Source organism: Callorhinus ursinus, unplaced genomic scaffold (assembly GCF_003265705.2).
Source record: "Callorhinus ursinus isolate GAN/ISIS: 27379988/994484 unplaced genomic scaffold, GSC_fseal_2.0 scaffold4, whole genome shotgun sequence".
Classification (NCBI taxonomy): domain Eukaryota; kingdom Metazoa; phylum Chordata; class Mammalia; order Carnivora; family Otariidae; genus Callorhinus; species Callorhinus ursinus.
The window spans coordinates 29,611,990-29,628,702 of record NW_027397066.1 but is presented as its reverse complement, the minus strand read 5'-3'; the positions used below and the strand labels follow the sequence as shown (position 1 = coordinate 29,628,702).

General features: G+C 36.6%; 1 protein-coding gene across 8 annotated transcripts in view; it reads left to right on the top strand.

Moving 5' to 3' along the window:
* The window catches only part of ARAP2 (ArfGAP with RhoGAP domain, ankyrin repeat and PH domain 2), a 181,163-nt gene extending 165,211 nt beyond the window's left edge, over positions 1–15,952 (top strand). For all 8 annotated transcript variants that reach the window (XM_073891514.1, XM_073891516.1, XM_073891517.1 and 5 more), the window contains 2 exons: positions 5,020–5,154; positions 12,789–15,952. In XM_073891514.1, the coding sequence (XP_073747615.1) occupies positions 5,020–5,154; positions 12,789–13,172 (519 nt within the window). In that variant the 3' untranslated portion in view covers positions 13,173–15,952. The remainder of the gene's footprint in view (positions 1–5,019; positions 5,155–12,788) is intronic.
* Positions 15,953–16,713: the final 761 nt, after the last annotated feature.

The following is a 16,713-nucleotide window of genomic DNA, read 5'->3' as shown; positions in this document are numbered from 1 at the left end:
CACATTCTCAGAGAAATTCTCCCTCATCTTCCGACCAGTCAGACGTTCAGCCTATAGGAACCCTGAACATTCTGTACATCAGTTGTATTTCTGATTAGAAAGCGTTGTGTAATTAGAATTTTCATTTCTGCCTCTCCTACTAAAACATAAACTCCATGAGAAGAAGGGCTCTGTCAGTCTCGTAAGACCTGTACGGACACCTGCCCCGGAGAACCCAGTACCATTTACAAAGTACATTGAGCCCCACACTGGGCTCCCTGCTCAGTTGGGAGCCTGCTTCTCCCTTTCCCTCTGCTGCTCCTCCTGCTTGTATGCTTGCTCGCTCGCTCTCTCAATATTTCTAAAATAAGAAAGGGGAGAGAACATAAATAATTTGACAGAATTTCAGATAGATATTAGTTTAATAAAATAAGGGAAAGGAATGGGTGTGACTGAGGTAAGGAAGGGCACTAACTAGGAGAGGTTCTCAGGAAAATGCCTTTCCAAATAGCTGACAGTTGTGCGGAGACCTGTCTGAAATTAGGGAGCAAATCATGCAGGTATGGAGGAGTGGGGAGAGCATTCCAGTTACAGGGGCCAGCAACGACAAGGTCCTGGGATGTGCTTCCATGAACATCGTGAAGGGCGGTGTGCACAAAGATGTAGAAGATGAGGAAGCCACTAAGCAGATCGTATAGTCCCCGTTTAGGAGTATGGGGAACAGGAGAAGGATTTGATCTGATTTATGTTAACTGAAGAAATAATAATTTAGTTTGTTGAGGGCACACTATTGGGGGTCCAAGATGGAAGCAGGAAGAACAGCTGTGAAAAGATGGGCAGCTCAGACTAGGGTGGTAACAGTGGACACAGTGAGACCTTTAAGATCCAAGAGTAGTTGAAGGTGAAGCCAGCAGAATTTGCAGATTGATTGGCGACAGCGGTTTGAGAGAAGGAGTACAAATCAAGGAAGAGTCCTGGGATTTTTTTCTAGCCTTGGGCAACTGGCAAGTAGAAGTGATAAGATCAGAGATGCAGAAGAAAATTGAGAATTCTCTTTCAGCCATATGAAATTGGAGATGCCTGTTAGACATACAAATAATATGCTGAATAGCAAAATTGGATCTATAGATCAGAAACTCAGGCAAAGGGTGACCGGCTGGCTCTGTTGGAAGGGCATGTGCCTCTTGATCTCAGGATTGTGAGTTCAAGCCCCACGTTGGGTGTAGAGATTATTTAAATTAAAAAAACAAACCCTCAGATGAAAATTTGGGGTTGCAGTGTAAATTTGGGGGAAGTCAGTGTTCAGTTTGCATTGAAAGCCCTGAATTTGGGGTAGATATGAGAATATAAAATGAAAGGAGGGTATGATGCGGGAGAGGAAGAAAGAAAAAGGACAAAAGCAGCGGCCCTGGGGCACTCCAAACTTTAAAGGTCAAGCCGAGGAGAAAAAAAAAGAAAACAAAAGAAATGAGAAGCATGGCGAGGAAGAAAAAACAGATAACCAGTATAGAAAATCCAGTCAAGGAATTTGCTATAAAGATAAATAAGGCTGTGTGACTAGAGAGAAAGGCGAGGTCAGGGTAGGTTTTGGGGTTTCAGTTTATTTAAGATGGGAGGGTATGCACTTTGCACAGATGCTAATGGAGAAAATTCAGTAATTGGAAGAAAAAATTGACAGAAGAGGAAAGTGATTTTTTTTTTCCTTCCAAGTTTTTATTTAAATTCAAGTTAGTTAACATATAGTATAGCCCTGGTTTCAGGAGTAGAATGTAGTGATTCATCCCTTACATATTCCACACGCAATGGGCTCATCGCAAGTGCCTTCCCTAATGCCCGTCACCTGTTTTACCCATCCCCCACCCTCCATCATCCCTCAGTTTGTTCTCTGTAGTTAAGAGTCTTTTATGGTTTGCCTCCCTCTCTGTTTTTGCCTTATTTTGAGGAAAGCGATTATTAAACCAGCAGAGGCCCCGAGCAGACATGGAGCAGTGTGAACAAGTGCACATATGTTCATCGTTGCTGAAAAAATTGTTGTATACCAGAGTGTCACACATTATTATTGACTATCTATTGTAGCCTGTTGAGCACTTTTGACTGAAGAAAAGTTACTTGTAGCCAGAGTAAATAGTGGGAAGAAAAGGGAGCCTCATTTATATGGCTAAAAGATGCAGGGAGAGTAGTATATTTCACAGTGGGAAAATGAAGTTCTTCAGTGATTACTAGTGGTTTTTAAAATGAAATCAGTGAGCTCACCTTCAATGAGTTAGGGACGGATATTGGAAGTGTAGGGGTGGAGGAAAGGTGAGAAATAAGTAAGGAAGCCAATTGCACTACAGTAGAACTTCACCTTAATGCTGAGTGCTTGCCTGAACTTTAAGGTTAAATTTAAAGTGAGATGCATCTGTAGCGTGACCATCTTTTTTCTTCATCAGTTGGTAGGCACCCATAGACTAAGGAGAATTGGGTTTCACTAGGATGGGGGCTTTGCCAGGCAAGTGTGATGAGAGGAGAGTAGCACAGGACTTGAAGGTATTTATAAGGAGGTAATTATACCGCATGACTATGAACTCTGTGACGGTGGGGGTGTGTGGAAAGTAGGATGATGGCAGGGACTAGACTGGAGGTCTCAAGGAGTCTAAAGTGAATAAAACTAAATTGTTAGCTGGAAAGGTAAGAGGTCAAGGTCAGAAAGAGCGAGACAGACTCATGTTCATTGCAGCATTATTCACAATTGCAAAGGTATGTAAGTGACCTTAGGTCCTGTCAAATGATCTAAGTCCAAGGATGAATGGCTAAAGAAAATGTGTGTGTACACACACACACACAATTAAACATTATTCACCCTTAAATAAGAAAGAAACCTTGTCATTTCTGACAACATGGATGAACTTGGAGGGCATTATGCTGAGTGAAATAAGCCACACAAAGACTGCAAGTATCACTTACATATGGAATCTAAAAATAAGAGTTGAACTCCTAGAAACAGAGAGTGGAAAAGTGGTTGCTGGGTGGGGAAGTAAGGAGAGGTTGGTAAAAGGGTACACACTTTCAGCTGTAAGATGAACAAGGTTTGAGGATCTCATGTAGAACACGGTCACTGTTGAGATCGTTAATACTATACTGTATCACTGAAATTTGTTGAGTAGAAGTTAAATGTTCTCACCAAAATAAATGAGATGATAGATGCCTTAATTGACTTGATGGAGGAGAATCCTTTCACAGTGTATACATAGATCAAATCATCACATTGTGTATTTTCAGTATCCTGTAATTCTGTCACTTATGCCTCAAAGCTGGATGGATGGGAAAAAATAGAAAGTGGGAGATAGAACTGAAGATTTTGGGGTGTGATCATGGGTATAATAATGAACGTAAGATCCTCAGCTGTATGATCCATGCAGTATGACTCTTGGGGTCACTTATAAATAACTATAAATGTCGGAATGTATTACTAGGTACAGTGTTTTGCATGTTGGGAAAAATACCTCTTGGATCAGTCTGGTAAGAACGAATTAGTATACACAACGTAGTATATATCATGTCAGAAAAAGAAATACATATTTGAGACTGTGTTTGCTCTTACGTTTCTCTGATTATCATTTAGCACATGCATTATACATGAGTGAGTAAAAGTGTAAGCATAATCCATAGGCTTAATGAATTCCTTTCCAGCCAGTTTTCTTGGAGCTTTACATGTTGGGAACATCCCAATTATATAATATCAAAATTATTTTTACCAAGTTTGGGGCTGTGACATAAATATAGCATTACAAAGCTTGTAACTTTCTGAAATATTTAATAACTTACCATTACAGATTTGCTGAACCAAAATAAAGGCTTCACTAAAATTCAAGGGCAGATCTGATGCATAGACAATCTAGTAATAAAGATCTACACTGTAGGATCAATGAAGATTAAATAAGATTATAGTTATATATGTTAAGTGAGATTGTATAAATTTTTATGATACACATTAATGAGATTATGCACACTGATAAGCACCAAGTCTGGCAGTATATCCCTCAATATAATCTCGCCATTATATATGGGTACACAGTCAATATTAATTGAAATGAACTCTTTGCTATAAAACACATTAAAATACCAGTTGCAACTTAAGATAGGAATATGTTGAATCATAAGAATAGGCATTTAGCTATATAGTTTACCAAAAAGTTTTCATCAGAACATCTCTGTAAAGCTTATCATTTTATAATTGGTATTCTATATTTCTTTCATAGATTGTTGTCTGAAAATCAGTTTGCTTTTGCCAACTTCTGAAAAGTTAATCTACCCTGAGGAGTAGAAAAATTCTTTTTAAGATTTGTCTTTTATATGCATATCTGAAGGATTTATCACTCAAGGACTTATATTTTTACCTGTGGATATTTCTCCCCATGCAAAATTAATTTTTCTCCAGTCATATCTATAGTTCTTCAGTTGGCCAGAATATGTAGTCAATAATTTGAGAACAAATGTGCCATTCTCTGTTGTACAGTGATTTCTGTATAAATGTGTGCAAGGTAATTTCTTTGGAATTCAATTAGATGGAAGAGTAACATTTTTCAAAAGGTCATAAAATGAGGCTAATTTTTCTGATAGCTGTGCCTTAGGTTGAATTGAGGACTATGAGGTTAAATTATTTTTACGCTAAAGTTGCCTTTGGTGGAGGGAGAAAATGGATGCATAGTTACTGTGATTACGGGGCTGAGAAATATAGACAAGTGTATTATTTTTTCCCCACAAAGAGATTTGCCAGTTTCCTCAAATATTTTTCTCCTTTTGATTTGATAAGTAGTACAAAAGCCATGGATTTGAAACTTAGAAATTGAACTGAGACCGCAAAGCTCTGTTCACTTAAGGGTTTTACATCCTCAAGCGATGCTCCTGCCAGGAGTCCACAGCTTAATTACAAATGGCTTTCTCATGGAAAGCGGATCATTTGATTTGGATGTATGGAAAAGGAGCCAAGTGACTCTATAACATGATATACCACATAATAAAATCACACACCAACAGCAAGAAATTGTGTTTCCTCAGCATGAAAATGATATATGGCCACCAGCTGGAAAGGAACGAAAACGTTCTATAACCAAAAATCCCAAAATTGGAGGTTTGCCTCTAATTCCCATCCAGCATGAGAGAAGTGGAACCCAAGCCCGGAGAAATATTGAGGTAGGTTAGGATTTTGTTTGTTTTATATTAATTATAGCATTTGTTTTCTTATGTCTTAATGTGATTACATTAATTACTTCTTTGGCTTCAAAAGCACAACAATAATCTTTGGAAAGCATAGTAAAAATCACATCCAGCAAGAAAACATTATGAATGACCCTGTGCTTCTCCTTTAAGTTTTATATTTTAACTTTTCTTAAAGAGTTTTAATAATGTCATTGACCATTCAATTAAATATGCATAACACTACTTATTTTCTTATCCCTCACATAGCCAAGCAATTTTAAATGTGTATACAGAAGTCCGCCTGGTAAATCACAGTCTCACATTAGTCTTACAGGTTCACTTTTAACACACTTACAATGAGCCCAGGGCCGATTGTGTCTGGAGCCATGGTAACTAGACTTTCTAGTAACACAATCAAATTCCAGTGGTTTGGGAACTGATGGGGTGTCGCAGTTAATTTAAGGAACTGCAAGATGACCCCTGAGCATCAATAAAAAAGACCTAGCATCTTTCAGAAAAGCGGCTATTTGTTTTCCTTCTCACCTTGCGGGGTGGGGGAGAACATACATAGCATCAATCTTGACTTGAAGTTCAATCTCTTCAGGAAAGGAGAAAATCTGTTTGCACTCAAAACTCATTAGATACTTTGGGATTAATGCATGTTTTGGTGCCTTAATTGAGCCCCTAAAAGCAAAAAGAAAAGCATGTAAAGGTGTTACTTCTTTGGGGTTTGGGATTGAACTGTTTGAATCTTTCTTTCCAAACAGAAATAACTTCTTTTAAAAGACTAAAGGTATTTTAATTTAGTGATTAGATTTTAAAAAATCTTTCCATGTAGATCTTTCCTTGAACATTTACCCCAGTGTAATATTTCTCTTCACTAAAAGATAAAAGCCATGAAAATAATGGTTATTTCCTTTGTTGCCTATTCAGTCCTTCTGCACTTTTTTTTTTTTTTAAATCAGGAAAAACTATTCTGCACAATTACGGGTTCCTCAGCTAATCTAGAATCTTAAAATTCTAAGGGTCACATTTCATAAGAACCCAAATTAGGAAACATAGTTGGAACAAATGAAGCAAACATAGGGAGTAGATGTGCCCTACTGGGACCCCAGCTACTTCTGATGTGGATCAGTTATGGAGCAAAGCAAAAAATAAATTATTAGGACCAAATCAAAATACATTAACCAATATCCAGTATAGAATTAGGATGATGATCTATAAATATATAGTGTAATAATTTGTTACCTAATCTCAAATCCAGAATTTTAGAGATAAATTTTTTTTCTCTTTTAGCATGCTTAAGATCAGAAAACTGACGAACTCCAAACAACAAAGAACTTGTTATAGGCTTTTAAAAATAATTCCATGAAATATTAATTGCTAGAAAATTTACAAGTAGTTAAGCTAAATTAACCTTTTTGTAAATGTGGTGATTCAACAAATTTGGCAAAGAAAAATTTTAAATGTTCCAGTGTTGGAAAAACATTGGAAGTTTAAAAAGCATTAAAACAAAATTGAAATTAAAAATTTCATATGAACCAGGGGCGCCTAGGTGGCTCAGTCGTTAAGCATCTGCCTTCAGCTCAGGTCATGATCCCAGGGTCCTGGGATCGAGCCCCACTTTGGGCTCCCTGCTCGGCGGGAAGCCTGCTTCTCCCTCTCCCACTCCCCCTGCTTGTGTTCCCTCTCTCGCTGTGTCTCTCTCTGTCAAATAAATAAATAAAATCTTTAAAGAAAATAAATAAATAAAAAATAAAAATTTCATATGAACCATTTAAATGTTTGTTATAGAGTTAGATTCATGTAAATATTTAAGAAAATATGTTTATAAAATGAATAATCATTTTTGATCCTTTGTTTTAAAAAGGGAAAATGGTTTAAAATATTGCTAAGTAGGGGAGCACCTGGGTGGCACAGTCGGTTAAGCATCCGACTCGGTTTCAGCTCAAGTCATGATCCCAGGATTGTGAGATCGAGCCCCATGTCAGGAGCCATGCTCAGTGAGGAGTCTGCTTGGGTTTCTCTCCGCCCCCCTGCACTTTTTCTAAATAAGTAAATAAATAAGCAATATATTTTTTTAAAGATCTATTAAGTACGATATACTCATAAGAAAATTTGATGCTTCAGCCATTTGGTAACTTACCATTTCAAGTCTTGTCTTGATTTCATGAGGTTCTATTAAAATCTGTATGAGGATACCTCATTCAGGCAGGAAGTCTTCCTGGAAAAAGCAACTTCTAAAATTGAGTAGTGAGCTAGCTGAATAAGCCAGGGAAAGTAAGTTGTTGTCAAAGGAAATCACACACGGAGAGGCAAATATAGTACTTAAGAATGTACGTGCTAGGTCCCACCTGTGATTTGGGTACCTCCTAACTACATTGTGCTCAGCCTTTTTATCTGTAAGCATGGAGGGATAAAAAAAGGCTCTACCTTATAAGGCTGTTATGATTCAATGATATCATACTTTAGAATTTATTAGAATAACGCCTAGTGCACAGTTAACATTCGAGTCAAAATAATAAGGAACTTGGAAGACGATATGGGATAATTTACTCATTTCCAAAATGGTCATATTTTTTGTCATCTGTAAAACAAAAACAGTGAGCAAAGAAGAATGATGCAGTTCCAGCAGAAAATGGTGACCTAGAATCATTGCATGCTTCTCTCCTCCGTCCCCATCCTGAAGCACATAAAGAGGCACATTGGTTCCAAACAGGGCACCATGGCATCCCATTCCAAATTCCCACTTCTGTGACCTTGGGTGAATGGGCATTTCTATTTCTGTGTCTTAAAATATAATTTACCTTTAGTAAATTATATATAATTTACTTTATAGTTTAATCATGTTTATTTACTGTAAATAATGTCTCTAAAGCAGTATTGTGAGGATTAGTGATAGGATTATATATTTTATAGCATGGAGATTACCAACTAATACAGTGAGTTTAGTAGTGAAAGTTATTTGAGAGCATTTATATTGATCATTGTACGTTTTGGTATTTTTGAGGCCTCCATAACCAGTGGCCTACATCTGGATATAATGGAAAATAGATATGGGTACAGACTAAAGCCACGTAAGGGATCTCCTCTGAGAACACATTCCTGTGACGTAGAAACTACTCTGTGCAGGGAGGAGGACTGCTTTTCACACTGACCTTTCCATTCAAACAACTACTTTTCTCTAAACATACTCTGACACATTCGCTCTTGCTCCTCTAATTTCATAACTTATCCTTTTTAAATTATTAATGTCTTATCTTTTAAGGACAATGTGGCACATAAACTATGTCCTCCTTTCTCCACAACATGAAGGGTGTTCCCAGCACATCATATTGTTCACTTGAAGCCGCACTGTCCCATCCTCTCAACTCTTTTTAAAAAACATTTTATTTATTTGAGAGAGAGTGTTGAGCAGGGGGAAAGTCAGAGGGAGAGCATCATCAGCGCAGAGCTCAACCTGGGACTCGACCTCAGGATCCTGAAATCATGACCTGAGCTGGAATCAAGAGTCAGATGCTTGACTGACTGAGCCACCCAGGCCTCCCCTCCCCTAATCCTCTCGACTCTTAACAGGTTACTTCCCTCACCTCTCTCCATCTTCGTATAAGATTACATCTCTTAGGCTAATACTAAAGTTTATTTGAAATTTCAGCATTACCTGCATGAATACTACATCTAAGAAAATCCCAACGTCTACCTGCTGATGGTTGAAAGATAATGAGAACTGTTCCTATGATATGTAAAATCACTATAGACCCTAAGACACCACTAAAAAACCATTAGAAATGATAAATGAATTCAGTAAAGTTACAAGATACAAAATTAATATACAGAAATCTGTTCTTCTATATACTAATAACAAAGCAACAGAAAGAAATTAAGAAAACAGGTCCATTTGCAATTGCAAGAATAAAATAACCTGGGGGAAAAACTTAAGGAAGTGAATGACCTCTACTCCAAAAACTATAAAACACTGATGAAAGAAATTGAAGATGACACAAATGGAAAGATATTCCATGCTCGTGGGCTAGAAGAATATTATTAAAATGCTGAGTTTCTGTACACTAATGGAATAGCAGAAAGAGAACAATCCCATTTCCAGTTGCACAAAAAATAATACCTAGGAATAATCACCTAACCAAAAAGATGAAAGAAATTGAAGATGACACAAATGGAAAGATTTTCTGTGCTCATGGAGTGGAAGAACCAGTATTATTAAAATGTCCACACTACCCAAAGCAATCTACAGATTTAATGCAATCCCTATCAGGATACCAATAACATTTTTCACAGAACTAGAATAATTCTAAAATTTGTACGGAACCACAAAAAAACCCTGAACAGCCAAAGCAATCTTGAGAAAGAAGAACAAAGCTGAAGGTATCATAATCCTAGATTTCAAGATACACTACAAATGTATAATAACAAGACAGTTTGGTACTGGCACAAAAATAGGCATAGATCAATGGAACAGAATAGAAAACCCAGAAATGGATCCACAGCTACGTGGTCAACTAATCTTTGACAAAGCAGAAAAGACCATCCAATGGCAAGAAGACAGTCTTTTCAATAAATCGTGTTGGGAAAGCTGGACAGCTACATGTAAAAGAATGAAATGGGACCACTTTCTTACACCATACACAAAAATAAATTCAAAATGAATTACAGACTTTAAAGGTGAGACCTGAGCCATAAAGCTCCTAGAATAAAACATAGGCAATGTTGGCCTCAGCAACATATTTGTGGTACATCTCTTTGAGCAAGGGAAACAAAAGCAAAAATAAATTATTAGGACTATACCAAAATAAAAAGCTTTTGTACAGTAAAGGAAACCAAGAAAAGACAGCCTGCCGAATGGGAGAACATATTTGTAAATGATATCCCTGATAAGGGGTTAATATCCAAAATATATAAGGAACTTTTACAACTCAGTGCCACGGTAACAAATAATCCAATTAAAATGGGCAGAGGACCTGAATAGACATTTTTCCAAAGAAATACAGATGGCTAACAGACACACGAGAAGATGCTCAACATCACTCATCATCAGGGACATGCCAATCAAAACCATGATGGAAAAAACAAAAACAAACCTTCAATGAGATAGCACTTTACACCAGTCAGAATAGCTGGTATCCAACGTCGACAGGAAATAGCAAGTGTCAGTGAGGCTGTGGAGAAAAAAATCCCTCATTCACATTCCCCTGTTGGTGGGAATGTAAATTTGTGTAGCCACTATGGAAAACAGTGTGAAGGTTCCTCAAAAAATGAAAAATAGAAATACCATACTATCGAGTAATTGCACTACTGTGTATTTACCCAAAGAAAATGAAAACATTAATTCAAAAAGATATATGCACCCCTGTGTTTATTGCAGCATTATATGGAAGCAGCCCGAGTGTCCATCAATAGTCAAATGGATGAAGAAGAGGTGTAGATGTATTGAATGAAATATTTTTCAGCCAAAAGAAAAAGAATGAAATCTTGCCATTTGCAACAACATGGATGGGCCTAAAAGATACTGCGCTAAATGAAACAAGTCAGAGAAAGACAAATATGATGTGATTTTACTTACATGTAGAATCTAAAAAACAACACACAGAAACAGATCCATAAATACAGAGAACAAACGATGGTTGCCAGAAGGGAGGAGGGTTGGGAGTGGGCAAAGTGGGTGAAGGGGAGTGGGAGGTGCACAGGTTTCCAGTTACGGAATGAATAGGTCATGGGAATAAAAGACACAACATGGGGAATATAGTCAGATGATATTATAATAGCACTTTCGGATGACGGATGGTAGCTACACTTGTGTTTAGCATAGCATAACATAGACTTGTCAAATCACTGTGTTGTACGCATGAAACTAATGTAATACTGTGTGTCAACTATACTTCAATTTAAAAAAAAATTTATATTGCTCCTTAATTTTCCTCAGGTAAGAGATGCCAAATGAAACTTAACATGTTTAATATTTATAAACTCCCAATCACAGCCCTATGCTGCTTAGCCATCATTCTTTGCAGGGGAGGGGTTATTTTGTTGTAGTAAATATATGTAAAAATATAAAAACTGTTCATTTTCACCATATTTAAGTGTAATTATTGGCCTTGTATATACATTCACATTATGCAAGCATCACCAATTTCTCAATATTTTAACATATTCAAATGAGACTTTGGAATTAAGTTAGATACTAAACATTTCATCAGTTTTTAGAGTAGAAGAAATGTATTTACCTGAGATATATAATCATAATTTTATCAGAAAATTCCAAGTTATAAAATGTATAAAATACATTTGTGAAAATATTTGTATTCAGCCTGAATTTGTATGTTTCAATTCCAAACCTGGATTTGATGGAATTTAGGAAAATAGAACATGTTATACATTTGAAAAATTTTAAACCGACCTTATATTCACTATTTAATAAGTTAATGATCACTTTCTAAGTGCAGGCACTGTACTAGGTTCACGCTTCAGGGAACATATCAAACAAAAACCCTGCTTGCACTGAGTCTTTCTAGCAGGGCATTCAGATAATCACATTAGATAACTGCCCTAGAGAAAGGTGGGATGTTGTCTTTTAAACATTGTATTGAAGATCTTTACCGTTTATGCTACTCACAATTTCATACTTAATATATTACCATTTTCATTACACTTTCTTTCAATATTCATAACTTAAGTGCTCCTTCAGATTTTTGCTTTCTAGGCTTGGCAGTTTTTACTGGGGAAATTTTGAAGATGTTTCTTCAATTGTTGCTTCTTGTGAAAAGAATAACTTTTCTCTTTCCACTTCACCTACATCCTGATCTAATTTATTGGGTATCCTTTCTATGTGGCTCCATACTGCTCTATGCTTTTGATTCTCTGTTTGTTCTTGTATCTTACACTTGATTAAATTTTCATACCCTTTGATAATATGATGGAAGTTCTATATGCCAGAAATTGCCCGGTCACAAGATGTTCTGAACACTAGTTAGGAAAGCGCACCTTTATAGCTCACTGAATTAATGTATACTCTAATCCTCAGATACAAAAGTGGGTTTAATACATAACTATATATTTCGGTGTTTCCAGGAATGTATCTGTGGGATTCTAATAGGCATTGTGTCGGAGGAAGAAAAAGAAGTTAAACAGATCTTTTTGCCATAAAACTTCTCAACACTTTTAATATACTACTATGTACTGTAAGTCTCAAAGGAGGGGCTGTAAGTACGAGTATAGAGCATGTCCCCAAATCACGTGGCCACAGACAGGACACCGTAGGAAATACAGATACATGAACATATGATGCATTCAAGCAGAAATGAATTGGAAGAGGCATGTTTGAAATGAGTCCACCTGAATAACCTGAGAGACTTCTTTGAAGCTGTGTGTTAAACGCATGTTAAAATGAATTTCCATGATCTACCTTTCAGTTGATCTTTTAGCTCTAAGATACCTGTATTGATGTCTTGGTTAGTCAATTCAGACATGCCAGTTCTGTCGAAGTAAAGTTAGAACCTCAGTCATGGAAATAAGCATGAACATAAGGAGCATCAACATTTAACGCGGCATGTGTCTTTTAAACTTACCTTGTACTAAATCTTGCTTTCCTGTGGGATGTTGCATTTTCTTTTCAGAGTGCCAGAGCAGAACTGGAAAGGTTGCGGCTCAGTGAAGAGCGGGATCAAGAGTTGGGGGGTAGCAGCTTAAAGGAGAGAGCCTCCATGGTGGCCCACTGCCTGGAGCACAAGGATGAGAAACTTCGAACTCGAACCAGAAAACATCGGAGTTTCAACTGTCTGGAGGACCCAGAGGCTGACGTCCTTCACGGGCAGCAAAAAAGCCATAAAGGCCTCAAGACATTGAGGAAGACTGAGGACAGGAATGGCAAAGCTGCTTTGGACTCTGATAGTAAGTTACCGTCAAGGGTAATTGAAGAGCTTAGCGTGGTGCTGCAGCGGACGAGAACCCTTCCAAAAGACTTAGAGGATGAGGAGGTCTTGCGGAAGGAGATAAAATAGTGCTGCACATTATCTTTTTTAAATACTGTATACTGTGTGTGTGCAAACCAGAAACCAAACAGTAGAATTCGTGGTTTGTGAGATTTGTCTAGCTCTACATAAGCATTTAAATAGTATTTTAAAATATATGTGTACATATGTGATAAGTAGAAGGTGATGCTTTTTTAGGTCTGAACAAAGCTTGTACAGTTCAACTGTAGAAGCATTGGCTTACTTTGAGTCGGCCAAGCTTTTTACAGTAGTTGTCTGTTGAATGGTGTAATTTATGAGCAGAAATCTCAAACTGTACTGTATTGTATAAAATGCTTTGTTTAAATGAAGCCTATGAAACTGTGTGTAACACATTTTGCACTTTGAGAAACCTTGTATATTAGGTTACCATATATGTTTTTAGGTTTACATAAGGGTCCACCTTACGGAAAAGAAAGGGAAATTGAAAAGGGGAAGGGTTTATTTTAGTGGCTGCCTGTCAAACATGGGAGTTTTAAAAAGAGGCAAGGAGGTCAGTTAAGTTCTGATCCACAGTGAACCAGAATGAATCTTATTAATGAGAAACTGCTTAAGAAAAAAGTCTAGTGACTGTTTCCCAAGATGACAGACGTTCAGCCAACAACCACGAATAACGGCAGTGGCCACGCTTACTTTCGGCGTTAGTGAACTGGCCACAGAATACACTCAGTACACTTCGGTTCTGCAGAGGGATCTGCTGACAAGAAACGTACCCTGCATATGCACTGTTGCTGTATACATTTTATTCCTTACTATGGTTTTCGCACAAATTCACTATCACAGGGTTTTGTTATTGTTGTTTGATTTTTTCCTTGTTTTTTACTTGGTATTTCATTTCTTATTTTAAGTAAGGTGGTAATAGGCTTCTCTGCAATGTCAGAATTAAGTGGAGGTTTACAACATAGGGCCATTTGATAGCTTGTACCACTTTTGACAGCTACCAGTTCACATTTGATCAAATCCCTTTATTTAAGGGGGGGAAAAAAAGTCTCCTCCCTGAGCCTAATTAATAATAACAAAGCCCTCTTTTTGCTTCCACATCAAGGTCAGCTACTGAGTTAGTATTGACTGTTGGAGGAGAATCACCATCTAATTATAGTTCACATTAGGAACAGTGCTTTTCATCGATTTCTTAAGAATTTTATTAGCTATATAATTTTAGTCAAAACTCATCAGACCTAAGCTTTATTTCAACCACTATTTCCCCCCATTTTTCAGGTGACTTCTTCAGAATATGTTATACAAAGGCCCATACTTTGGTCAGTCCAATTAGTATAGTAATATACTCTTAAATGCTCTGAATTTCTTCATTGTAAAATACTACTCACATATATTTGGTGGTGATACAATATTTTACTATGGGTGTGTGATATTTATTCTTTAAAAAAAAAATTCCAATCGATTTGGATTTAAAGAAACTGCAGGTCAGTTTATGAAACAGGTATTAGCACTGCTGGGGAGCCTTCATTTAAAGCAAGAAATGGTATTTAGAAAATAAATCTAAAATAAACTATTCTAATAAATATTTATGAGATAAGCAGGCATATGACAATGTTTGACACTGGGAAATTATCTGGAGTTTTTTTTTTTTACCTGCCTTATCTGAATATTTTTTAAACTGGAGCTTAGAATCTAATAGCCCTGTTTCCCTTCCTTTTCCTGTATAATTGTCTCCATTTTTCAAGAGTAAGACAAGGGCTAATGATGACATCTCATATTTTGAATAAAAATTAAAACTGTTTCACAAGTCCATTTGAATGTGATTATTATTTTCAGAAGTTAAAGGTTATTTTGAAATAAATCCAATCTTCTTTCCTTTTTTCCTTTTTAAATATTTGAATATGTACTTCAAACAAGCTATGTCATTTTTTCCCAAACGTGTCAGTGTGAATATTGTTCTACTTTAAATGATGACTATACACAGATAGATAGGACACAAACATATTGGTGGTAGTCTTTCATTTCTTTAGCCCTAAAGTTAATTACTAGACATGGCTTTTAAATATGTGACTTCTAAACAAATTATTACCTGATGATTTATGAAAGTGGCACTGAAAATTCAAAACTAAGCAAAAGTAATTGAAGCAAAATATGACTTGTGTACATAACTATAATAGCTGCCAATTTGCATTGTTCAGATGACAATTTATAATTCTGAAATACACATAAACTTTATTGCAAAAGGAAATATTTTTGAAAATGCATCAGATTTATTTGAAGACTAGCATTCACATATTTTCATGTTTTCTCAAACTTTTGAAAATCACTGTGGGGAAAAGATGATGAAAACTTTTACCGTCTTATCAAAATTTGCACCAAGACTTTCATAATTATCATTGGATCAACAAAAGATAGAATTACATTTATAATGTGAACAATTTTCTGTCATGTGTACAATCATGTTTATCTCTAATCATCTGGAAATGCAAATCACAGAAATGAATATTAGATAACTAAAATTAATCTGTTATAGCTGTTATTTTGAACAATTTTTTAGTGCAAATGTTCTGTTATATTGTACGTTCCTATCTTCTCTGCCATAGCTACCGTATGTTGAATGTAAACAATAATTTGGATAGCTCTATAGATTTAAGACCTTTTATGAATTATGGGATTCATGTTCAGAATCTAAGTGTCCTCATCTAAGAAGTGGGAATAATACCTATCTTGTAGGCATTTTGTGATAATTTTATATATATATATATTTGTGTATATATACATATATACACACACATATCTCATAGTTTTAATAAATGTTACTTATTAATGTATTAGTTTTTCTAGCTCTCCTTTGATTCAAGTCTTGAGACTTCTTACTCATTTTCAAATTGTCTCTGTCAGTTGTTTTTTTTTCCCCCACTGTTTTAAAAATATGCACTAATACAACACATTACCACAGGTTGTGGGCTAAACTGTGTTTTCCCAAACCCCATATGTTGAAGACCTAATCCCCAGTACCCCAAAATGTGGAATGTTTGAAGATGGGGCCTTTAAAGAAGTGATAAAGTTAAAAGGAAGTTATTAGGGGCGCCTGCGTGGCTCAGTCGTTAAGCGTCTGCCTTCGGCTCAGGTCATGATCCCGGGGTCCTGGGATCGAGCCCCACATCGGGCTCCCTGCTCCGCGGGAAGCCTGCTTCTCCCTGTCCCGCTCCCCCTGCTTGTGTTCCCTCTCTCGCTGTGTCTCTGTCAAATAAATAATCTTTAATTAAAAAAGGAAGTTATTAGTGTGGGACCCAATCAAATCTGACTGGTGTCCTTAAAAAAAAAAAAATTTGGACACATGACAAACAGCAGGGATGTATGTGCACAGAGAAAAGGCCATGTGAGGACACAGCAAGAAAGTGACTATCTGCAAGCCAAGGAGAGAGGCCTCAGATAAAACCATCTAATATCTTGATCTTAGACTTCTAGCCTCCAACACTGTAAGGAAAGCCCTATTGTTTAAGCTACCCAGTCTGTGGTATTTTGTTAATGAAAGCCCTAACACATTTTTATGTTAATCTTAATATAGATATCAAACAGAATACTCCCT